Genomic DNA, 26800 nt, shown 5'->3' on the forward strand with positions numbered 1-26800 from the left:
AGGAGAGGGGAGAGGGAGAGAAGGTGAGAGGGAGAGAGAGGGTGGAAAGAGTGATTGTGTGAGAGCGAACTTTGCAAAGCAAGGGGTCTTTAGATTGTAACTGTTACATGTAATAACTGCCTAATGGTTGGGGGTAATACATTGGTTAATGCTTTAAAACATGCAAATGGATGTACAATTTGTGCCAGTAGTTGATGTACATATAGTTTCAAGCTGACAAGGGGTACAAGCTGTTGGTGTGATAATATATCTGTAAATGAGGTCAATCTCTTGTACACTTGGTGGTGATACTCCTTTCCACATTTATCTGTCTAGGAGATACATAGGATAATTTCCCATATATTTCTATGTATTCCTGCTTTAATATATCTTGCTGCTTTATTTACATTAATTTGTGCTCTGTAAGTCAAGATGATGGTGTGTGTGTGTGTGTGTGTGTGTGTGTGTGTGTGTGTGTGTGTGTGTGTGAGAGAGAGAGAGAGAGAGAGAGAGAGAGAGAGAGAGAGAGAGAGAGAGAGAGCGCTTATGGGTGCTCAACGGCAAGTTTATCAGCACTTTTACACTCAATAAAACAAATGAATGTACATAAAATCTCTAAAATTATTGCACACTCTTCCACTCAAACTGACCAAACAATCACTATCTCAAATGCGCTAAAACACTGAAGAGAGTGTAAATGTAGCTATACAGGAGATTAATACGCAGATAAAGTGATAAAGAAGCTAAAGGAAAAGATAGAAAAATGTCACTGGCTGACCACTTACAAAAAACATGGGTGAGCCTGTCACCCTATTAACAAATTAAAAACATCTCCATAAAATCTTGGGAAAAATGTTGGACATTACACGAAACTTTAAAATGTGAACCATTTATTTGAACATTACTTAAAATATAGGGCAGATCTGTTGACAAATCTGCTGCGGCCCACAGGATGGAAAATGAAGCACAGCACAAATAAAATGTGATGCATGGTGACCTGTACACCACAAACACCACACATTGGAGGGTCCCCTCCCTGGAGCAAGAAGCCATGCATCATAAGGCTGTGGCCTATGTGGAGATGAGTAAGGAGTACTTTGTCCTGTCAACATGCCTGGAAGGATGTATGCTATGGCCACATTATGGGCATTACTGGATGGAGCTTATGTTCTGTCACTTCCAGCCACCCAACTTCCCACTGACATGTGACTTTGTACTTCAACAGCAAGATGGTCTTTTTTAATTCATAAATAAATGTTTAAATAATACCTGAAAATTGCTTCTTAACCTCTGTTTCTGGGTGTAATTAGAACTTCCTGATTGACCTTTATTATTATTTTTTACTTTGTATTCTTAATCATAGTTTGTGGTCCTTAATTATACAACATAATAAAGAATTAAATTTTTTGACTCATTCCACATCCATGTGTTTCCACGCAAAAATGGATATATATCGCAATAATAATAATAATAATAATAATAATAATAATAATAATAATAATAATCTTGAAAACAAATAATTCTTCATTTAATACAATAAAGAAATGGTTTCTTATTTATTTAATCACAGAGTTGTTTTCAGATTCTTAAGCCACTGTCAGATGCCAATGGAAATACTAGTCATACAGATTCAATCTTTACAAAGGATAAGTTGAAGTAGATGATATAAATGCAATATTGTTGCTGTAGTAGTTATTGTGGTCTCCAGTCCAAAAACTGAATTGATGCAGGTCTCCACACCAGTCTATCTTGTGCAAGCCTCTTCATAAGAGCACAATTTTTACACCTCACACCCACCTGAACCCGTTTATTGTAGTTTCCCAGTACACTTTTTACCCCCACTCTTTCCCCGATTACCAAACTGGCTATTCTTTGATGCCTCAGGAGTGTCCTATCACCCAAACTCTTCTTTTAGTTTAATTGTGGCATAAATTTCTTTCTTCTCCATTTCAGTTCAGTATGTCTTTTCTTTCAATCTGAAACTACCCATCCAATCTTCAGCTCTCTTATTTAGGACCACATGCCAAAAGCTTATATTCTCTTTTTTTACATTGTTTCTTCCCCACTTCTGAATTCTGTACAAGGTTACAATCCACATCAATACTTTAAAAACAACTTCCTAACACTTAAAATCATATCAGATATTAAAAAGTATCTCTTTTTCAGAGCCACTTTCACATGCTATTGTTAGTGTGCATTTTACATCCCTTCTACTTCAGCTATTGTCACTTATTCTGCTGCCCAAATAGCAAAACTGATCTGCTACTTTTAGCAACTCTTCTTTATAAGACCTAATAAATTTTGTATAATCAATTATGCTGCTATGAGTATTATTTTTATTGGATATTACTATTTTACATATGTTTTCAAGTCCTGACTTCCACACAATGTTGGTGTTTCCATTCTGTCTATTTGTTTACTGATTATATTCTTTTCTTGTTATTCTAGTGTTGTGTGTTATTGTATGCTCCAACACTTCATCAATAATGGTCAGAAATAATCCTCAATGAACAAATTGACTTGAAATATAAACACTTCATTGAAAACTTTCTTGACATTTTCCACTGAGTGTCTGGATAAACCATAATACAACCAGAGACAAAATGTAAGTAACACAATACCAAAGATATCCATTCAATAATACTCAAAAACATTGCTGATCGAATTGTCAATAAACAGATGTAACTATACAATATTGCTGATCTTTTGACATAATTACTGTCACAAAATTTCTACATAAAATTAAGCTTATTTCTGAGCATTTTTAATGAAGTGTCAGAACATACCGTAACACACAACACTCGAATAACAACAAAAGAAAATAATAGATTTCAGCTATCAGTTGTCCTTTTTAAATTTTTATTGGTGGACCTAGATTTCAGCCAGAAACTAGCCATTCTCAAAGCACTATCATTTTTGATCAAGATATGTAATGCCTGTTGCTCAGGCTTCAACCACAGTTCATTGAATTGAATTTAAAAGCACGACTGGTAGCTGAAATCTATTATTTACAAGTCAGTATAACAGTCGCTATGTGCAACAGCCTTCTGAATGGAAGGTAACCTGACAAAAGATTATACTCAGTAAACAAACAAATAGCAACAGAAACAATGATATTGCATGGAGGTCAAGACTTGAAAATGTATGTAAAATCATATTATCCATAAGTAACTCTCATGTGATATACAAATATACCAAAATTTATAAGATGTTCTACAACAGGTAATCTGATGATTTCTGTACATTGGAAATAGGCCTATAATTCAAATGTACATAATACTCATAGCAGCATAACTGGTGATACAAAATTTATTATGTCCTTGAGAGACATTTATTATGCACCAGGCCCAGAGGATTACAAAACTTTTCTTTCTGTTACACAAATGGGTCTTCAGCTGATTTTTTCAAATAGTTTTGTATAACTCAGCATGTTCTATTATATCTTTATCAATATTTGATTCAAGTTATTGTCTTCTTCATAATAGCTTGTCCCATTTGATATTTCTTTTTCTTTGGTTTTCTTTGTATTTGAAATATATCTGGTGTACTGTTGGTTCATTTAATCTTGTAAATCATCTTACTCTGAAATAGATTCTCATCATTACATTACTGTCTGCCTGCTCAATGAATCTGTTTCATTCCAGCTTTGTAGCTATTTGTACTTCAAATCTTTCAAGCGTATGATCACTTTTGGACTGGCTGTCATATGCTGTATAGTTTTGTTATTGCTGGATGAAATATAGTCACTTACAATTTTAGTTCCATACAGGCCTTGGGAATTTCAGGACGTCCTACCTAAAATCCCATCCTTATCCCCCAAAAGAAGAATCCCTGAATTTTATCTACTCCCCTCCAGCTCTCTTGCTGTTACTCTGTCCTTAATTTTCATTCTCCACCCCATGTCAGCCTCAATTCAACTGTACTCCCCTTTCTCCCAAAAGTCTCCCGCCTCCCTCCCTCCCTCCCCCCCCCCTCTCTCTCTCACTCTCACTCTCACTCTCTCTTTCTCTCTCTCACTCTCTCTCTCTCTGGCACACACACACACACACACACACACACACACACACACACACACACACACACACACTATTTCACACTCATTTTGCCACTGCTATTGAGAATCACTTGTCTCCTTTGCTGCTTCTGATTCCCCATATCTTCCTGCCTCTTGTCTTTTTAGTATTTAAGGTACCAGTCTGTGCCCTTTCCTTCCTTCTTTTCCCAATACAATAAATAGTATCTGTCCTCCAAGTATGATTTTATATTGATGGTGATGCACTTCATATGACATTGTTCTACTTGATTCTGTAAGAATGTAAAGGGTATCTTCTCTTGAATTGTTATGTTTATTTCAACTTTCAAGTTAGTTCTTTATTTTCCTAAATTTCACTAAGCAGTTAAAATACGAAATAACTAAAAATATGAAGAAAGAAACTGTTCTTTTTTTATTCAGCACTTCTAGCAGATTCCATGTGAAAGTTCTATAGCTCTTCCCTGAAGCCTAGTTCAAAGAAGTCACTCTCCAACACTATTTAATGTATCCTATATAATGAATGGGTAAGTTACATCATATATTGAAGGAAGATAAAATTATTATATTGTGTTTCATCTATGAATTAATATTATGAAAAATATGTTATTATGAAGTGTCAAACACAGTGAAAAACACTGAGTGCATACTACTGCTAATTTTAGGGATCACAGATTGAATATTATACATGACTGCAAGAAAACCAACTACCCTACACGTACCTGAAGACCTTTCTGCTGGGCTCTGTTTAATATTTTCATCACCTGTTCCTGTACATTTCTCCTCACTGCAGGTCCAATATCTGCAGCCTTGTCCAAGGAAGATCCAATATTTAATGGGGACATACGTGATTCCAATTTTTTTACAACTTCAGTGAAGGCTGATTCTTGTACTAAGAGGTTTCTCACTGACCATGGAACCTATAACAACAAATACTTCATTTTAAATAATAATAATAATAATAATAATGGATAATTTGTCCATAATAACTTTTACAGTTGTGGACATAGTCAGTCAGTACATACATGAACAATAATTATAGTTTAGTAGTAGAAATAAAGTATATACAACATTTAAAATCTTTGATGGAATACAAACATTTAGCAATTAACAGCTGCTTTAATTTTATTTTAAATATGTTTCCTTTTAACATTTTTATGGTAGCCAGAATGAGATTTCCACTCTGCAGCGGAGTGTGCGCTGATATGAAACTTCCTGGCAGATTAAAACTGTGTGCCCGACCGAGACTCGAACTCGGGACCTTTGCCTTTCGCGGGCAAGTGCTCTACCAACTGAGCTACCGAAGCACGACTCACGCTCGGTACTCACAGCTTTACTTCTGCCAGTACCTCGTCTCCTACCTTCCAAACTTTACAGAAGCTCTCCTGCGAACCATGCAGAACTAGCACTCCTGAAAGAAAGGATATTGCGGAGACAGGGCTTAGCCACAGCCTGGGGGATGTTTCCAGAATGAGATTTCCACTCTGCAGCGGAGTGTGCGCTGATATGAAACTTCCTGGCAGATTAAAACTGTGTGCCCGACCGAGACTCGAACTCGGGACCTTTGCCTTTCGCGGGCAAGTGCTCTACCAACTGAGCTACCGAAGCACGACTCACGCTCGGTACTCACAGCTTTACTTCTGCCAGTACCTGTGAGTACCGAGCGTGAGTCGTGCTTCGGTAGCTCAGTTGGTAGAGCACTTGCCCGCGAAAGGCAAAGGTCCCGAGTTCGAGTCTCGGTCGGGCACACAGTTTTAATCTGCCAGGAAGTTTCATATCAGCGCACACTCCGCTGCAGAGTGGAAATCTCATTCTGGAAACATCCCCCAGGCTGTGGCTAAGCCCTGTCTCCGCAATATCCTTTCTTTCAGGAGTGCTAGTTCTGCATGGTTCGCAGGAGAGCTTCTGTAAAGTTTGGAAGGTAGGAGACGAGGTACTGGCAGAAGTAAAGCTGTGAGTACCGAGCGTGAGTCGTGCTTCGGTAGCTCAGTTGGTAGAGCACTTGCCCGCGAAAGGCAAAGGTCCCGAGTTCGAGTCTCGGTCGGGCACACAGTTTTAATCTGCCAGGAAGTTTCATATCAGCGCACACTCCGCTGCAGAGTGGAAATCTCATTCTGGAAACATCCCCCAGGCTGTGGCTAAGCCCTGTCTCCGCAATATCCTTTCTTTCAGGAGTGCTAGTTCTGCATGGTTCGCAGGAGAGCTTCTGTAAAGTTTGGAAGGTAGGAGACGAGGTACTGGCAGAAGTAAAGCTGTGAGTACCGAGCGTGAGTCGTGCTTCGGTAGCTCAGTTGGTAGAGCACTTGCCCGCGAAAGGCAAAGGTCCCGAGTTCGAGTCTCGGTCGGGCACACAGTTTTAATCTGCCAGGAAGTTTCATTTTTATGGTATTTGGCAGTCTGTTGTAAAAAAATCTTCCAGCAGAAAATGGATTATGATCGGTTGCTTTTTTATTTCTGAATTTTATGTGGTAATCCTCTTTCTTCCTTGTATTATAACTATGGATAACACTATTTATTATACTGTGCTCCATATTTTCTTTTCCAAACAGTATAGTCCTTAGAACATATAATGAATACACTGTTAGTATATTATACTTAATGAAGTATTCTCTACAGGATTGACGTTTACTAATATTCGCTATTATCCTAATTCCTCTCTTATGGGCTCTAAAAGCCCTATCCATGAATACCGTTGGTGTCCCACCCCAAATCTCAATACCGTATTGTAGGTGGGAGTGTATAATACCAAAATAGATGTGTCTTAAGACTGGTGACGCTATTATGCTAGAAAGGCATTTTAGCAGGTAGGTATTACACAAGATTTTTTTACAGATGTAGCTGATGTGCTCCTTCCATGTAAGATGTTCATCAACTATAATACCCAGGAATTTATGTTTATCAATTGTTTCAATTGATAACTCTGGTTCAGTATCCACTTGTCTTGATTTGTAATTTAGCATAAACTCCATTAGCATTGTCTTTTCCTTATTTAATGCCAATTTATTTTTAGTCATATATTCTGTGATGAGGCTAGTGTTCTTCATATTATTTTGCACTGCTAGCTGTTTTGTAGGGCCCCAGTTTATGAAGGAGGTGTCGTCGGCAAAATTCACAAGGTCTGCATTTTTTGGAATTATTATATCATTGATGTACACAATGAACAGAAAAGGCCCAATAATACTTCCCTGAGGGACTCCACAGTTGAGAATTTTATAAGATGATTTTACTGTTCATGTAAGTCCCCCAGTTGTATGATACAACTTAACACATTGTCTCCTGTCAGCAAGGTATGATATTAACAAATCTAATGCCACTCCTCTGACCCCATAAGTTTCTAACTTATGTAGAAGAATGGAGTGATTTACAGTATCAAAAGCCTTAGGTAGGTCTAGAATGGCTAATATGCTAATATGCCTCTCTTTCATATCATAATCTGAGTAGTAGAGAATGTACTTATAAATATGATAAGACAATACAATTAAATATTTCAGGTTTGTCTCCTGCAGACTTATAGTTGGCCATTTCAAACATATAACAATGCTCTGCAGATAAAATGAATAGATATAATTGCTCATACAGCGAATGGAAAACCATGCATAGATTTCCTGGATGTCTGGCTGGATAACAAGCTGAAACTGAATCTGCACGTAAATAAACAAATGAAGAAGTGCATTTCAGCATGTGATTCTCATAGAAGTATGGCCCACTTGACTCAAAGACTGGGGTATTGTCATATTTTACTTACATCCAGTTCTTATTGGCCTGCAGACTTAGTAATAATTCAGTAAAAGCAAGCAGTAAGAATAATGTGTGCAGTGGGTATCAATCTTGTAGAGATCTCATCAAATACCTTTGACTTATTACACTCATTTATCTTTAGATTTACACGTCAAAGGCGTGTGTTACTAGGGATATAAAATCAGTACTAAAAGGTAGGCCAGGGACTAATTAATGATGAAAAATGAGGAAAGGCTGATATGTGGTCATTATAAACACATAACAGCTTTCTTGCTACTGCTCTTTTTCTACTGTAAGTAAGCACTCTCACATGTACAATGACAAGACTTACAAATGCATCCACATGTTGTTGCTATGGTATTGATCGTTTATGTGTGATGGCTCAGGCTGACAGGAGTGGCAAGAGAAAAAAGGTAAATGGCAACGGAGAGAGGGAGAAAATATATTTTGATCAGTGACTGGCTCACTCATAGTGGCTATGGGTTTGCTGGCATCACAGTAAGCATGGTACATCTGTTTCTGAACTAGCTGGACATAATATTGTCCATCTATAAAGGCCCTAGCAATGTTATCAACATGTTTGGCCAACTCTTGCTTCCCATTGTAGGTGTGATGTGATGCCCACTGGTACTCACGTCAAACACATCAATCACCAACAATAACTTCATTTTCACTGTTTCTTCGATTCCATGTTAAAAAGGCCCAACACACAGCCTTTGCATTCATGGCACCATACTAGAATGGGAATCAGGAGATATGTTGACAACATTAACACAGAGGTAAAAGCAGACAATGCCTTGTCCACTTAATATGAAAACATTTCCCATGCCTTTCTGAAACTCCACCACATCTTGCAACAGTGCTTCAACTACTTATGACAAACTGTGACTAACTGCAGACTCAGTCACACAGTCATTAAACAAGCTACGCATCATGACACCAATGGCTTTTATAGCTGCTTTATGAAGAGCATCATTTCCTCTGTTCTTGCAATCCCTTTGGCCTAAACCTCCTTCAGTCCCCTTCTTGCTTCCTTATTCTCAGCATCACTTTTCTTCTGCTGCTATATCCCACATCATTCCAGCTCCAGTCCCAACTCACTCTCTCACAAAGTTTGGAGAATGATACATTTTCAATCCTCATTTTGCTACTTTCATGGAGAAATACCTTTCTCTCTCTCTACCATTCAGTCATTTACACCCCATCCCTATAGTCCCATAAATCTTACCCCTTTCCAATTGCCACTTGACTTTTCTCCGCTCTACTCCTGTCCGTCTGAGCAGCCATTCATAAAACAGTCAGTATTGTTACAGTAGTAGGTGGGTGCATTTCAGAGTTTACTGTTGTGTTTGTGCATGAGTGTACTTACACTAGAAAAAAGTGGTAGCTGAAAGCTAGTAACCCTTCTGTGATGCTGTATGTTTATAGGATCCACATACCAATCAGCTACAAGTAAATACTTCCATTTATTGATTTCTATTTAATAATAAAATTCAGTTTCATACAAGCTGCATACCCAACAAAGTACAAGACAAGAAATTAATTTTGATGTGTGCTGTATCTTTGTCTAGCATTCATAATGTGGTACTGTAGTGTGGTGCAAAGATCTACAACATGCAAGAAGTTTAGAATCACTGCTAATATAAAACAAAAATTAATATTTTTTTTTTACCAATTCTTTCTACAAATTACCTGATTATATGGACTGAAGTTCCTCTTTAGCAATACAGGACAACCTCTAATGTATTGCTCCTATAGGATTAGATTAATTGCTGCATGCACAGAGGCAACTGAATAGTCATTCTTCCTGTGCTCCATATGTGAATGCTCGGTCGGTTGGTTGGATTAAAAGATGGGGAAAGAGACCAAACTATGAGTTCATCAGTCCATTGTTCTGAATAAAATAATGCCACAAGTGTGAGAAAAAAAACAAACGAGACTGACAACTCAAAGTGGAATGAAAGGAAAAATCACAAGAATGATGAATGGCAACAAACATGTAAATGGACAAAAGGGGGACAAGAAAACCCCAGAAACGCAAGAAATGGGATGAAGAGATTAAAACAACAAAGCAGATTACCATGGCTGGCTGACCATGGGAATAAAAAAGGAGAAGCCATCCACTCTGCAATACATTACAACCTCCTCCCAAGAAGCACTAGGGTGGAAGACACAGAGGGACAAAGGACATGTGCTAAAACTTAGATGAAATGATAAAACCCACCCTCATGAATAAAACATAAAATTAAATCAGACGCTGAGGTGTTGTCAGATAAAATTAGCGGCAACGAGTCCAGTAACGCAAGATGTCGTCGCTGGGCAGTCAAAGTGGGACAGTGCACCAGAATATGAGCCACTGTCAACCAGGCACCGCACCGACACTCAGGCAGGTCTTCATAGTGCAGGAGGTAACCATGGGTTGCCCAAGTGTGGTCAATGCGGAGCCGGCAGAGGACAACTGATTCCCTGCAAGATGTCCGTATGGAAGACTTCCGCACATTCGTAGCCTCCTTAATGATTCACAGTTTGTTGTGTATACTGTTATGCCATTCCATTTCCCAAAGCTGAGAAACCCTATGGCATAAGTCAGAACACAAGTCAGTTCAGAGATTCCCCATCTCCACAAGCGGTTTCTGCATAGCCTCTTTGACCAGCCTGTCGGCAAGTTCATTGCCTGGGATGCCGACGTGTCCTGGGGTCCACAAAAACACAACTGAACGATGGGACTGGTCCAGGGCATAGACGGACTCATGGATGGTTGCTACCAAAGGATGGTGAGGGTAGCACTGGTCGATAGCTTGTAGGCTGCTCAAGGAATCAGTACACTGAAGAAATGATTCCCCGGGCATGAACGGATATACTGAAGGGCACAAGAGATGGCTACCAGCTCAACAGTGGATACACTGCAGCCATCAGGCAAGGAATGCTCTTCAAACTGGCCTCTAATGATGTAAGCAAAGCCAACATGATCAACAACCAATGAGCCGTCAGTGTAAACCACTTCATATCCCCGGAACATGTCAAGAATCAAGAGGAAGTGACAGCAGAGAGCGGCAGGAGTAACTGAGTCCTTAGGGTCATGCGAAAGGTCCAGACAAATCTGCGGCATAGGTGTACACCATGGAGGTGTATGTGGACAGACCTGGATGGGAGGTGGTAAGTGGAAGGACTCCAGTTCAGACAGAAGGGATCACACGCGAACTGCAACTGTTAGCCCTGACCTGGGCCACCGATGCAGGAGATAAACTGTCATGGCTGGAAAAAGGAGACGGTAATTCGGATGTTCAGGAGAACTATGAATGTGTGCAATGTAATGTGAGTAGTTGTGCACATTGGTTCTGCAATGGAGTAACTTCAGCCTCCACCAGGACACTGGTCACTGGACTCATTCCAAAAGCTCCGGTTGCTAGACGAATGCCACATTGGCGCACTGGGTCGACTACACACAATGCTGAGGGCACCACCAAACCATAAACCAGACTCCAATAGTCAAGGAGGGATTGAACAAGGGCTTTGTAGAGCTGCAACAGCATAGAGTGATCTGCACCCCAGTTGGTGTTGCTCAGGCAGCAGAGGGCATTGAGGTGCTGCCAGCACTTCTGCTTAAGCTGATGAAGGTGAGGAAGCCAAGTCAATCGGGCACCAAAAACCAGTCCTCAGAACTGATATGTCTCCACTACAGTGAGTGGATAATCGTTAGGGCAAAGTTCTGGTTCCAGATGAATGGTACGATGCCAACAGAAGTGCATGACACACGATTTAGCAGCCGAAAACTGGAAGCTGTGGGCGAGAGCACATGACTGCACATTGTGAATGGCTCCCTGTAGGCACTGCTCAGCAACACCAGTGCTGGTGGAGCAGTACAAAATTCAGAAGTCATCTGCATACAGAGAGGGTGAGACGGACGGCCCTACAGCTGCTGCTAGACCGTTAATGGCCACTAAAAATAATGATACAGTCAATACAGAGCCCTGTGGGACCCAATTCTCCTGGATATAGGGGGAAATACAGGAGGCACCAACTTGTACATGGGAAGTATGGAGCGACAAGAAATTCTGGGTAAAAATTGGGAGAGGGCCTCGGAGACCCTACCCGTATAATGTGGCAAGAATATGATGTCACCGGGTTGTGTCATACACTTTGCGTAGATAAAAAAAGACGGCAACAAGGTGTTGGCATCTGGAAAAGGCTGTTCAGATGGCAGAATTGAGGGACACAAGATCATCAGTGGTAGAGCGACCCTGGCAGAAGCCACCCTGACTTGGAGACATATGTTCCAGCAGCTTACAAAGAACATTGGTGAGGCTGATGGGCCAATAGCTATCCACATCAAGCGGGTTTTTACTGGGTTTAAGCACCGCAATGATTGTGCTCTCCTGCCATTGCAATGGAAAGATGCCGTCGCACCAGATCCGGTTGAAGATAATGGGGAGATGGCGTTTGTAGTCAGACAAAAGATGTTTAATCATCTGACTGTGGATCCGATCTGGCCCAGGAGCTGTGTTGGGGCAATGTGCAAGGGCACTGAGGAGTGTAAATGGGGAGTTATAGGGTTCACTGTGGCATGTAGTGAACAAGAGTTTTCAATCTGCCATTTGTGGGTGTGAAAGGCTGGGGGGGGTAGTTCTCCAACGCAGAGATTCAAGCATAGTGCTCAACAAACTGCTCGGCAATCACGTTTGCATTGGTACATAGCACGCCATTGATCGTAACATCAGGGACACCTATTGGGGTCTGGTACCCAAAAAGATGTCTGATCATCATCCAGACTTGGGAAGGTGACATATGGCACCCAATGGTCGACACATACCTCTCCCAAACCTCCTGTTTTTGTTGTTTTATACGCTGGCATACATAAGCATGGGACAACTTAATGGTTATCAGATGCTCAAAGGAAGGGTATCACTTATGTCACTGTAGAGCTCACCAATGCTCTGTAATTGCCTCACTGACATCCAATGACCACTAAGGGACTGTCTTTCGCTGGGGGCACCCTAAAGAGTGAGGGATCACGTTTTCTGCCGAAGAAACAATTGTGCTAGTCACCTGCTCAACCATCACATCAATGTTACCATGAGGGGGAGAGTCAACGGTGACTGCAGAGGTGAAGGCTTCCCAGTCTGCCTTGTTTAAAGCCCATCTGGGCAGGTGTCCATGGGCCTGACGCTGTGGCAGTGACAGAAAGATGGGGATAGATGGGAGAAGTCCTGGGCTACAAATTGATAAATCAATGGCCAAGTATCTACCTCGAGCCACACTGAAACGTGTGGCAGCCCCAGTATTTAACAGGCAGAGGTCGAACTGAGACAGTAAAGTTTCAGCATCTTTGCCTCGGCCAGCAAGCATGGTGCCACCCCACAAGGGGTTATGGGTGATAAAATCTCCCAAAACTAAGAAAGGTTTAGGGAGTTTATCAATCAGTGCAGTTAATACATTCAGGGGTACTACACCATCTGGAGGAAGATATACATTGCAGACATTTATTTCCTGCGTCTTCTGTATCCTGACAGCCACAGCTTCAAGGGGGGTTTGAAGGGGCACCAGCTCACTACAGACTGACTTTAGGACATAAACACAAACTCCACCTGACAATTGATTATAGTCACTACAGTTCCTGTAATATCCCTTATAGCCACGGAGAGCAGGGGTCTGCATTGCTGAGAACCAGGTTTCCTGGAGGGCAATGCAGAAAGCAGGTGTAAAGCTTAACAGTTGCTGTAGCTCAGCCAGGCGGTGGAAAAAACCGCAGCAATTCCACTGGAGGATGACATCATCATGAGACTGGGAAGGCATCGAACATTCAATGATGCAGTTTTACGCCTCATGGTCACTTGCTGCCACCAACTTTTTGCCAGAGCACTCTATATCAATTGTGTCTGTCTGAGGGTCTGGCGAGATCCAAGTCCTTAGTAGATGCCAGAATCTCCACCCCATCCACAGACGCAGAGCTTGCAGGTAGCGGTGGTGTGGGTGCCACCAAAAGTTCCCTGTTCTTAGGGGTCTTCTTTTTCGATTTCTCACACTGTTCCTTGGGTTTCCCTGGTTGGGAGAACTTCACTGAATCTGTCTCAGGGACTGAGGATGAGCATGAGGCCCTACGACCAGCTGTTTTTGGACTCTTCAGCCACTGGCAGATGTTATCTTTCCCACTATCAGAAACATGGGAAGGAAGTGACCCAAGGGACCCCTTACTAGTAAGAGGAGCCGAAGAAGCCTTACGCTTCTCTGGCTCAGAAGTGGGGACTGAAATTCCCAATGATTGGGGGGTGTTGGTCCCGAAGAAGGTGGTGTGGGAGCAACAGGGAGGGAAGTGCCCCCACCATCAAGGGGGCAGGTGTAGCCTCCCGGTTCTGAGAGGAATTTGAGGAACTGATGGGGCGAGAACTGTCTCAGTGTAGGTCAGTCGGTCCATGGTCTCATATTCCATGATTTTCCTCTCTTTCTGTAGAATCCTGCAGTCTGGTGAGCAAGGTGAATGATGCTCTTTGCAGTTGACACAGATGGGAGGTGGGGCACATGGAGTATTGGAATGCAATGGACATCCACAATCTCGGCAGGTGGGCTGGAAGTACAGCGCGAAGACATATGGCCAAACTTCCAGCACTTAAAGCACCACATCGGAGGAGGGATATATGGCTTGATGACACAGAGGTAGACCATCACCTTGACCTTCTCGGGCAATGTGTCACCCTCGAAGGCCAAGATGAAGGCACCAGTGGCAACCTGGTTATGCCTCGGACCCGAAAGGACATGCTGGACGAAATGAACACCTCACCACTCAAAATTGGCATGCAGCTCATCGTCAGACTGCAAAAGAAGGTCCCTGTGGAATATAATACCCTGGACCATATTTAAACTCCTATGAGGCATGATGGTAACGGAAACATCCCCCAACTTGCCACAAGTGAGTAATGCCTGTGACTGGGCAGAGGATGCTGTTTTTATCAAAACTGACCCAGAGCACATTTTGAACAAGCTCTCCACCTCCCCAAACTTGTCCTCCAAATTCTCCACAAAAAATTGAGGCTTCATGGACATGAAAGATTCCCCATCAACTCTCATACATACGATGTACCGCGATGAATAAGCTTCACTGCCATCCTTAGCCTGGGGTTCCTCCGATGGAGAGGAATGACTTGGGGTCATATTTCTTAGCATTAAAGTTAGACTTTGCCCACTTAGAGACTTCTGGTGGAGAACCACCAGCAAAAGATGATATACTACGCTTCATGACATGTCATTCGCCCTGATGCCACCCACTTCGGCAGTGGCCCTCCCCACGGGTGCCACCCAGCCATAGTAAAGGCCACCTGGCAGGATGGCGATTGCCGTGAGTCTCGATGCCCCAGGGTGACGGACATCTACTCCGTGTCATACATTGCGAGTTAACGGCGCAGGCATGAGCACAGTGATCCCTGTGTTGTCAGGGGGCTACAACCAACAGGGTGTGTGGCGGCCCCACCACAATAGCCTGGCTACCGAACTGGATATGAGGTACAGAGAAGACCATGGTCATCTCAGCATAGAAAGTGACACTGTATAGTGCACGGTGGAAAATGCACGCAGGAAGGTGTCCTTGCTCAAGAGATGGAGAATGGGCGGGACTGCAATCTGGCGATGAGAAAGTGGGCTAAAGATCTCAGTGCAAGATGGACACAATGTACCATGTAAGGTGCCCTTCCCCAACTGGCTCAGTCTTCAGGAAAAATTTTGAAAAATGGAGATCAAACCCTACAGGGGACCATCACGTAAAGGCCGAAACATGTGAGACTCCTTTTAGTCACCTCTTACGACAGGCAGGAATACCTCAGGCCTATTTTAACCCACAGACCTGCAATGGGACATATGTGTATGGAATGGGTGGAACACCTAATAACTGGTACAATAAGACAAACCCTCTGCCATGCACTACACAATGGTTTGCAGAGTATAGATGTAGTGGCAGATGAGAATGAAGTGCATGACAATTTGTGATGATCATTTTAAATAGGTCTTCATTCTTATGGCTGGTCCATGATAAATATGGATGTGGCTTATGTAGACATTAAGCTATCACGAGAAGATAAGAAGAAGCATTGAAGAGAACTGAAGAGTTTCACAGTTTTGCATTCCTGTTAATTGTATTATATTAAATTTAGCATAAGAAAACAAAAATTGTCATTAGCAGTTTAACAATAATCAATTGTTGGCTTCATATTGTACTTGTCAACTTGTTCCACACCCTTGTGTATAGTCACAATTGAGTTTCAGAACATAAATGAATGAATTTTAAAACTCTCCATAACTTTCACTGATATTTCTTTTCTATTAAAATGCTGGAAGCACAAACTTAGTACTAACTCAACAACTTTGCGGATATGTAATGCAATTATGTCACAAAGTCATCAAACAGTCAGACTTTGGAAAAATTCTCCTTATAAATAACAGTAATACTAATTCGTGCATTGTATTATCAAATTTCTACTCTCATTAAAGAAAGCAATGAATATTTCTAAAATTAATTCATGTATTCATTCAGTCATATTCTGTATATCACATCATGAATACCTACAGGGAAGTGGAACATAATGAGATTTTCCTCTGCAGCAGAGTGTGCGCTGATATGAAACTTCCTGGCAGATTAAAACTGTGTGCCGGACCAAGACTTGAATTCAGGACCTTTGCCTTTCGCGGACAAGTGCTCTAGCACTTGCCCACCAAAGGCAAAGGTCCCGAGTTCGAGTCTCGGTCCGGCACACAGTTTTAATCTGCCAGGAAGTTTTACACTAACATAGATTGCATACCTGCATGACTAATTGACTATTGCTAAATAGCTGTAAACTACTTGTGCTTAAAACTTCCTGGCAGATAAAAGCTATGTTCCAGACTGGAACTCAAACTTGTAACCTTGCCTTTTCCAGGCAATGCTCTTACCAAATAATCTATTTGGATATTTATTTATTTGTTTTATGTAAGGATGACCCATGTTGTGAATATATCACACAGGATATGGAATGTGTCTGTTTTACAAGTTTGATGAGGTTACATTCTACGGTATTACATAAATAGTAGGGATCAGTTTCATATTAAAGTACCTGCAACTTAGGTATATTACAGAAAAAAGAAGTATTTAAACATGTTTACAATAATAAATAGATATGCAAGCAAATACATACCCGGAAATGCATATGAATGTTACAGGTGCATGGATACTACACATTGTGTTTCAGGGACTCTTCTATAGCGTAAAATGACCATTGCAATAGAAACTGCTTAATTTTTTTAAAAGAGATCCTCATCCACTAAACTAAACACTTAATCTGTGAAGGGAGGGCATTAAAAATCTTACTGCCTGTGAAACGGACTCATTGTACCATACTCAGTTTTGCATGCTGATAGTGGATACTGTCTTTTCTTTTAGTATTGTGACTATGATACACACATACACACTGCCTGGGAGAATATACAGGGTGTCACAGTATGAATGGTCAATTTTCAGGGATATGACAGGAATCCTTATTTGAAGCAAAAAGCTTTGTATGAATGTACGACCTGTTCTGAATGGTTACCGAGACATAGCACATTTAATGTCATACATTCTTGGGCTAGTAGCACGCATGTTTGTGTCTTACCCACCCAGCCTCTTTGACATTATGTTCTAGCCAAACCTACCTCATTGCTTTCAACCTCTTTGCTTGTGATGTGTTTCTACCATTAAACTAGCCAGTTGTATACAATGTGTAGTGAGTGATGTAGTGCGAGGAATTAAGAGTGTATCATAGGGAAGCATTGGTTTACTTTGTTCGTCCACACACCACTTAAAATGCCACACATCTACACTAATAAAGAATATGCAGATATAGTATATGTTTACAGCTTCTGTGATAGCAGTGCCCCTGCTACTGTTGAAGAATACCATCGGCACTTTCTGACACACCAAATTCCTGATCATAGACTGCTCACCAGAGTGTTTTTCAACTGAAACTGTGCAAAAAGCATTTTTTAATGTTTTTGTAACTGTTATACATGTGTAAATCTGACAATGTTCAGAATAATATAGAAAATAAATAATAATTTACATTAAACGTGCTCTATCTTGGAAAAATCTTCAAATTATCATTCATGTCATAACCCTGAATATTGACTATTCCTCCTCCAACACCCTGAATATTGTGCAGTGAATGTGAGGATTTAAAGTTCCTTAAAAGTGTTTCTGCTTGAGGCTTTAGGGTGATCTCCATGTGAGATCCTTCTGTGCACACAGCACCTTTCTAGGCTGTGGCTGATTTCTCTAAAACATGATTCCAGATGCCATAATGGCATGAAAATAATGATAATAAGCTGATTTAAGTGTTTCCATATTTCTGTAACAGCAAATGGTGCAAAAAGTGTACAGTGCAGAACACAGTCTTTAGCAAAGATCCAGGATTTGATTTTCCCAGTTTAGATTCCTGTCAAAATGGAAGCCCAGATATTTTGAAGTATCCACCCCAACTGTCTGATGGTCACCTGGTTTTTCTCTATTTCTTCATCTTTAGAGGCTTTGTGACACTGAATAAAGTTTATTTTACTGTAATTAGCAGAAAGATCTCTTGTATTAAACCAGTTGACAATATCTATAAAAATCTTATTAACTGACACGTTAAGTTTGTCTAATGAATTATCAGTAAGTACTATAGTTTCATTATCAAAGATGGTGAATTTACAATATTCTGAATGAAGAGGTAGACCATTAATAAAAAGAACAAAAAGGGGGAGGGGGGGGGGGGGGAGGAGGCAGAACTGAACCCTGAGGCACTCTGCATGTGACAGTACCCCATTCTGATGATGCCCATACTCCTTCTCTGACTATTCAATACAACTGTCTTCTTTCTTTTAGGTACAAATTGAACCACTACCTTGTTGCAACACTTCTACCAAGGTATTTAGCTTTGTGTCCTCACAGCCTTCATCAGTACCTCTTTCCTGTTTACCAAACTTTACAGAAGTTCTCCTGCATACCTTACACGAGTAGGACTCCTGAAAGAAAGGGCACTGCAGAGAAGGGAAATGGCTTTGTCACAGTCTAGAAGATTATTTCCAGAGTGAATTTTTCAGTCCACAACAGACTGTACATTGCCATGAAACTTCTTGCAAGGAATGGAGAAGGGGGGTGGGGTTGAGGATGGGTAGTCATTAGCTGTGCCCACACAGCTCACGCAGTAAGGAGGCATTGCCTGCAAAAGATGAGATTCTGGGTTCAAGTCCCGGTCTGGTACACAGTTTTAATCCGACAGAAATTTTCATAATACTATATTCTCCACTGCAGAGCATCATTCTACTTGCACTTACTCATGTTAGATTTAAAATAGTGATATGTGATTTATTCATCTCGTTACATACAATTTTCAAATCATTTGATTTGACGTACAGGAGACATGTCGAGCTGCTACCAGCACTTTGAAAATTGCTGCTGCTTCCTCAGTTACATTAAACACATTCTGATTTATTATGAACTGCCAGAATAGAAACCTCATAGGGCTCCATATTTTATGTTCCAAATTTCTGAATCTAGCATTTTTCTTGAAGGTCAGTTTGTCAATTAGAACCTCTGCTAAGTGTGATGGAAGTTAAATCACACCTATGCTAGTGGGATGTTAGTATTGGCGTAACATTTTAGTTTCCTGAATACAATTCTATGGGATACACAATCAAAGACTTTGACAAAGTCACAGAATATCACAGCAGCATCACATTTTTGTTACCCCCTATGCAACTTCGGATGCAGGGTTATATACAGCTTTCTCTATACAGAAAACTTTATACATGCCAAATTGATAGGCAGTTAAGAAATAGTGCTCAGAAAAATGACTCCATATTCCATTGTTGGCTGCTTTTTTGAAAATGTTTTGATAAGAATGGAAGGAGTGAAATGGGTATCTAATTACAGATGAGTATCCTATCTCTATATTCATTAGTATTTTTGTTACTATGGCATATTTAAATTTTTAATGAAACAGGTAATGATTACAAAAATATCTCAAGTCTGGAACTGTAGGTCCAGAATATGATTTTACTACTCTACACCATTATAGCCTAAAGTACTACTGGTTTGCAGCAATGTAATAATTTTTGCAGTTTTGTTAGAGGTTATACTATTTTAACTAATGGCTGTTGGTGATGAACCCAGGTCAGTAAATCCAATGTATCCTTATTTGGTTGCTTATTAGCAGCTGGAATGTTTGCAGACAGTGACAGGAAATGACCACTGAATTTGTTGGCCAGTCTTGTCATTTCTACCACACTTCCATGTATTGTTTGGTGATTCAATTTTATTAGCAGTGTTGTAGTTATTTGTTTTCTGTATAAAAATTCACCATGTTGTTTAAGGTTTACTCTTCCAGTGCTTTATTTTTATTCACAACATTTGAGTTTCATTTTTCTGATTACAGACAGGAGGATTTCACATTATTGGCGGTTTGCCTCACAATTATGTAGTGTTCTGTGGTATAAGGATTAGCACTGCCAGTCACAGCTGAAAGATCCTGAATTGAATACACAGTAACCACCTCAGGTATTTCTATGGAAGAAAGATGTGGTATGTGGCTCTCAAGACCAAAGGAGTAATTGTTTCAATTAAATAACTATCAAAACTGACACATGAACTGCAAAGATGGCATCAAACAGAAAGACCTACATCACTCTGTGGCCATACAAGATATCTTCCTCGATACACTTCAGTCTCCTGTGTTAACCAGACCTTATCCCTTCCATTCTGTCTAACTTCATCTGTAATTGCTTTAGAAGAAAACAGAGCTCAGAGTGCTTACAAATAGTTAAATTTTTTATATACTGTTTTGTAATACTCACTTTAAGGCCAACAATGATTATAACTTTTTCTGTGGTATGTTTCTTTTTTGGTCTAAATCAATTACACACACACACACACACACACACACACACACAGAGAGAGAGAGAGAGAGAGAGAGAGAGAGAGAGAGACAGAGAGAGAGAGAGAGAGAGAGAGACAGAGAGAGAGAGAGAGAGAGCAGTTACAATATCACGATACAAACAACTTTCAACAGGAACTTGCTTGTAAGCATATAACAGAAACAAAAAGTCAACAAACATACTTGAATATATAAACAGCAAATCAGGTCTAAACTAAAAAACACTGAAGACACACATATTGCGTAATATTGCATATAAGTAGTTACCTGGCCCTGATAAAACCATGATGCTTTTATAGCCTCTTCCACAGCAGAATTTAGGTCAGCACTGTCAAATACAACCATTGTTGATTTTGAATCAACCACTGTGAAAAAACCAAAGGGTTATAGCTAACTTTACATTACCAGTTACAGATAAATACCCTAAAAACAAATTACTTTACAGAGCTATCATAACACCTTCAGAATAGACCAAAGCATAGGCAAGTTTTAACACAAAAATTATTAGTGGGTCCACAGTATATTGTTATCACTAAAGAAATGAATGTAAAACTCAAACAGAAACAATCAAACACCATTTCCATTTTTTGTACAATTTGTTTTTGTTGATATGCTTTCACTTTTTTTACTTCATAACTGCACAATTTACTTAGGAAATAATTGCAAGCTGAGATACTGGATCATAACATTATTTAATGTTATTTGAAACATTGAAAGTTACTGACTTTTCTGATTGTCTGTCAAAAATGGTTCAAACTTAAAGAAATTATAAAGAAACTCAAATCATGCATTGCTAATATGTCATGATTTAAATAATGTATTTTGCATAATATAAATAGTAGTAAGGACACAGGTTGGTTGGTTGGTTGGTTGGTTTAAAGGCGGGAGAAGGGACCAAACTACGAGGTCATTAGTCCCTTGCTCCTAATAAAACAATGTCACAAGTGTGAAAATAAAACGGACAAAACATATAACACAAAACGGAAAGAAAGGAAAAGCCACAAGAACGAAGGGAAGGCAACGAACACTAAAAGGAACAAAAGAGGACAAGAAAACAACAGAGAGACACTAGAAACAGAAGATAGTAAAACATGAAAGCAGATTACAGTGGCTGGCCAACCATGAGAATAAAATGGGAAAGTCAGCCACTCTGCAACACATTAAAGCCTCCACCCTAAAGCACTAGGGTGGAAGACACAGAGGGACGAAGGACATGCACTAAAACCTACATTGTAGTATAAAACCCAATCTCACAGATAAAACATAAAACTAAAGCTGCTGTGGAGACATTGTTGCCCGACATCGAATGCAGGGTGCTTGGAAAGTTAAAAGTCTACAGCAGAGTGGCTAAAAGTGGACAGTCCAGCAAGAGATGGAGAGTAGGTAATCATCCATTAGCCATGTATTGCCAATGCGAAGGTGACAGAGGACAACTGATTCCCTGCGAGAGGCCTGCATGGGAGACTTCCACACATTCATAGTCTCCTTAATGACATGCAGTTTGTTGTGCATTCTGTTATGCCATTCCGTCTCCCAAAGCCAGAAAACCCTGCAGTGTAAGGCATAACGTGGGTCAGCTTCAGAGATGCCTATCTCCAGAAGCAGTTTCTGCATCGCCTGTTTGGCTAGCCTGTCGGCAAGTTCGTTGCTGGGAATTCTGATGCGTCCTGGGGTCCACACAAACACTACAGAACGGCAGGACTGTTCCAGGGCATAGATGGACTCCTGAATGGACACTACCAGAGGGTGGTGAGGGTAGCACTGGTCGATAGCTTGTAGGCTGCTCAATGAGTCAGTACACGGAGAAATGACCCGCCGGGGCATGAGCAGATGTACTCAAGAGCACGAGATATGGCCGCCAGCTCCGCAGTGAAAACACTGCAGCCAACTGGCATGGAGTGCTGCTCCATATGTCCTCCATGAACATATGCAAAGTCTACGTGACCATTAGCCACTGAGCTGTCAGTGTAAACCACTTCAGAGAGCAGGAACATGTCAAGAATCGAGAAGAAGTGACAGCAGAGAGCGGTGGGGTTAACGGAGTCCTTAGGGCCACGCAAAAGGTCCATATGAAGCTGCAGCCAAAGCTTACACCATGGAGGCATAAGTGAACAGACTGCAAGTAGAGGTGGTAAAGGGAAGGACTCCAGTTTGGAGAGAAGGGACCGCACATAAACCACAATCGTTAGCCCCAATATGGCCCGCCAATGCGGGAGATGGACTGCCGCAGTCAGTAAAAGGAGATGGTAATTCGGATCCTCAGGGGAACTATGAATGTGTGCTGTGTAAGTGGCGAACAGTTGGGCATGTCTGAACTGCATTGGAGGGACACCAGCCTCCACCAGTATGCTGGTCACTGGACTCATCGTGAAAGCTCCTGTTGCTAATCAAACCCCACAGTGGTGCATAGGGTTGAATAAATGCAATGCTGAAGGCACTGCTGAACCATAAACCACACTCCCATAGTCAATTATAGATTGGACAAGGGCTCTGTAAAGCTGCAGCAGTGTACAGCGATCTGCACCCCAATTGGTGTTGCTCAGGCAACAAAGGGCATTGAGGTGCTGCCAGCACTTCTGCTTAAGCTGACGAAGATGAGGGAGCCAAGTCAATTGAGTGTCGAAAACCAGTCCTGGGAATTGATATGTCTCCACTACAGTGAGTGGATCTTCATTAAGGTAAAGTGCGGGTTCCGGATGAACGGTACGACGCCGAGAGAAGTGCATGACACACATATTTGCAGCTGGAAACTGGAAGAAATGGGCTAGAGCCCATGCTGCACCTTGCTGATGACTCCCTGGAGGCGCCGCTCAGCAACAACAATACTGCAGCAACAGTACGAAATGCAGAAGCTGTCTGCATACAGAGAAGGTGAGATGGAGGGTCCAACAGCTGCTGCTAGACTGTTAATGGCCACTAAAAATAGAGACACACTCAATACAGAGCCCTGTGGGACTCCATTCTCCTGGATATGGATGGAACTATGGGAGTCACCAACTTGGACATGGAAAGTACGGAGTGACAGGAAGTTTAGCATAAAAATTGGGAGTGGTCCCCGGTGATCCCACTCACACAATGTGGCAAGGATATGAGGTCACCAACTCATGTCATACGCTTTACGCAAGTCAAAAAGGACAGCAATCAGGTGTTGCTGTCTGGAAAAGGCTGTTCGGATGGCAGACTCGAGGGACACAAGATTATCAGTGGTAGAGCGACCCTGGCAAAAGCCACCCTGACATGGAGCCAGCAAGCCACGTGACTCCAGGACCAATCCCAACCGCTGACATACCATACATTCCAGCAGCTTACAGAGAACGTTGGTGAGGCTGATGGGCCAATAGCTATTCACATCAAGTGGGTTTTTAACGGGTTTGACCACCGGAATGATGGTGCTCTCCTGCCATTGTGATGGAAAGACACAATCGCTCCAGAGCCAGTTGAAGATGATGAGAAGATGTCACTTGTAGTCAGATGAGAGATGTTTAATCATCTGGCTGTGGATGCGATCAGGCCCAGGAGCTGTGTCAGGGCAATGTGCAAGGGCACTGAGGAGCTCCTGCTCTGTGAATGGGGCATTATAGGATTCACTGCAGTGTGTAGTGAATGAGAGGACGTTCCCTTCCCAACACCATTTGAGTGTGCGAAAGGCTGGGGGGTAATTCTCTGATGCAGTGGCTCGAGAGCAAAGTGCTCAGCAATTGTGTTTGTGTCGGTACATAACTCACCATTTATGGTAACACCAGGGACAGCTGTTGGGGCCTGGTACCCAAAAAGACGTTTGATCTTCGCCCAGACTTGGGGAGGTGACGTGTGGCACCCAACGGTGGAGACGTATCTCTCCCAACACTCCTTCTTCTGTTTTTTGATAAGGTAGCAAACACAGGTATGGAACCTTTTAAAGGCTATGAGATACTCCAGGGAAGGGTGCCGCTTATGCCACTGTAGAGCTCGCCGATGCTTCTTAATTGCTTCAGTGACTTCCGGTGACCACCAAGGCACTGCATTACGCCACAGGCATCCTAAAGAGCGAGGGATCATGTTTTCTACCGCAGAAACAATTGTGTTAGTCACATGCTCAACCATCAAATTGATGTTACCGTGTGGGAGAGATTGAGCAGTGACAACAGAGGTGGAAGTTCCCCAGTCCACCTTGTTCAAAGCGCATCTGGGCAGGTGTCCATGTGCCTGATGTTGGGGCAATGACAGGAAGATGAGGAAGTGGTCACTACCACACAGGTCATCACGTGCTCTCCAGTGGATAGATCAGAGAAGTCTTGGGCTGCAAATTGATAAATCAATGACTGAGTAACTATCATGAGCCACATTGAAATGTGTGGCAGCCCCAGTATTTAAGAGGCAGAGGTCGAATTGCGACAGTAAAGTTTTGACATCTCTGCCTCGGCCAGTAAGCCCACAAGGGTTATGGGCATTAAAATCTCCCAGAATTAGGAAAGATTTAGGGAGTTGATCAATCAGTGCAACTAATACATTCAGGGTTACTGCACCATCTGGAGGAAGATATACATTGCAGCATATGAAGGTTGTTGAGTGTGGACCAGTTACTCCTGTAATCAAAATTTCAGATCTGAAGATGGTTCTAGAGGAACTGAAACCGGTCATGTGAATAAATATTTTGCACTCAAGACAGATTATAAATAATATTGCATAACAAGTGATTACGGAATACCTGCAGACATTATGTCTGTTTTTGCAAAATATACATTGCAGACAATTATTTCCTGTGTTGTCCTTATTCTGACAGTCACAGCTTCAAGAGGGGTTTGAAGGGACACATGTTCACTACAGACCGAGTTTAGGACATAAACGCAAACTCCACCTGACACTCAATTATAGTGGCTACGGTTCCTGTAATATCCCTTATAGCCGCGGAGGGCTGGGGTCCGCATTGCTGGGAACCAGGTTTCCTGGAGGGCAATGCAGATAGCATGTGTAAAGCTTAACAGTTGCCGTAGCTCAGCCAGGCGGTGGAAAAAACCGCAGAATTTCCACTGGAGGATGACATCATGAGACTGGGACGGCATGGAACATTCAATGAGGCAGTTTACGCCTCAGAGTCACCTGCTGCCACAGATTTATTGCCTGAGCAGTCTATATCCATTGTGTTTGAGGGTCTGGCGAGATCTAAGTCCTCAGCGGACACCAAAATCTCCATCCCCATCCTCAGCCGCAGAGCTTGCAGTTAGTGGTGGTGTGGGTGCCACCGCAATTTCCTTGATCTTAGGGGTTTTCTTATTGGATTTCTCATTTCTCTCGCTTCACCTTGGGTTTCCCTGGTTGGGTGGATTTCACTGACTCAGTCCCCCCATGAACAATGGACCTTGCCGTTGGTGGGGAGGCTTGCCTGCCTCAGCGATACAGATGGCCGTACCGTAGGTGCAACCACAACGGAGGGGTATCTGCCGAGAGGCCAGACAAACGTGTGGTTCCTGAAGAGGGGCAGCAGCCTTTTCAGTAGTTGCAAGGGCAACAGTCTGGATGATTGACTGATCTGGCCTTGTAACAATAACCAAAATGGCCTTGCTGTGCTGGTACTGCGAATGGCTGAAAGCAAGGGGAAACTACAGCCGTAATTTTTCCCTAGGGCATGCAGCTTTACTGTATGATTAAATAATGATGGCGTACTCTTGGGTAAAATAATCCGGAGGTAAAATAGTCCCCCATTTGGATCTCTAGGCGGGGATTACTCAGGACGACGTCGTAATCAGGAGACAGAAAACGCGTCCTACAGATCGGAGCATGGAATGTCAGATCCTTTAATCAGGCTGGTAGGTTAGAAAATTTAAAAAGGGAAATGGGTAGGTTAAAGTTAGATATAGTGGGAATTAGTGAAGTTCGGTGGCAGGAGGAACAAGACTTTTGGTCAGGTGAATACAGGGTTATAAATACAAAATCAAATAGAGGTAATGCAGGAATAGGTTTAATAATGAATAAAAAAACAGGCGTGCGGGTAAGCTACTACAAACAGCATAGTGAACGCATTATTGTGGCCAAGATAGACATGAAGCCCACGCCTACTACAGTAGTACAAGTTTATATGCCAACTAGCTCTGCAGATGATGAAGAAATTGATGAAATGTATGATGAGATAAAAGAAATTATTCAGATAGTGAAGGGAGACGAAAAT

The 26800-nt window shown here is 41.7% G+C and overlaps 1 protein-coding gene across 1 annotated transcript in view; it reads right to left on the bottom strand.

Moving 5' to 3' along the window:
- LOC124605679 (putative aldehyde dehydrogenase DhaS) overlaps positions 1 to 26800 on the bottom strand; it is a 206889-nt gene that overhangs the window by 52568 nt on the left and 127521 nt on the right. The window contains exons 6-7 of the mRNA XM_047137530.1: positions 20923 to 21020; positions 4732 to 4929 (exon numbers count right to left, since the gene is read on the bottom strand). Coding sequence (XP_046993486.1) covers positions 4732 to 4929; positions 20923 to 21020 — 296 coding nt within the window. The remainder of the gene's footprint in view (positions 1 to 4731; positions 4930 to 20922; positions 21021 to 26800) is intronic.

The sequence above is a fragment of the Schistocerca americana genome, chromosome 3 (genome assembly GCF_021461395.2).
Source record: "Schistocerca americana isolate TAMUIC-IGC-003095 chromosome 3, iqSchAmer2.1, whole genome shotgun sequence".
NCBI lineage: Eukaryota > Metazoa > Arthropoda > Insecta > Orthoptera > Acrididae > Schistocerca > Schistocerca americana.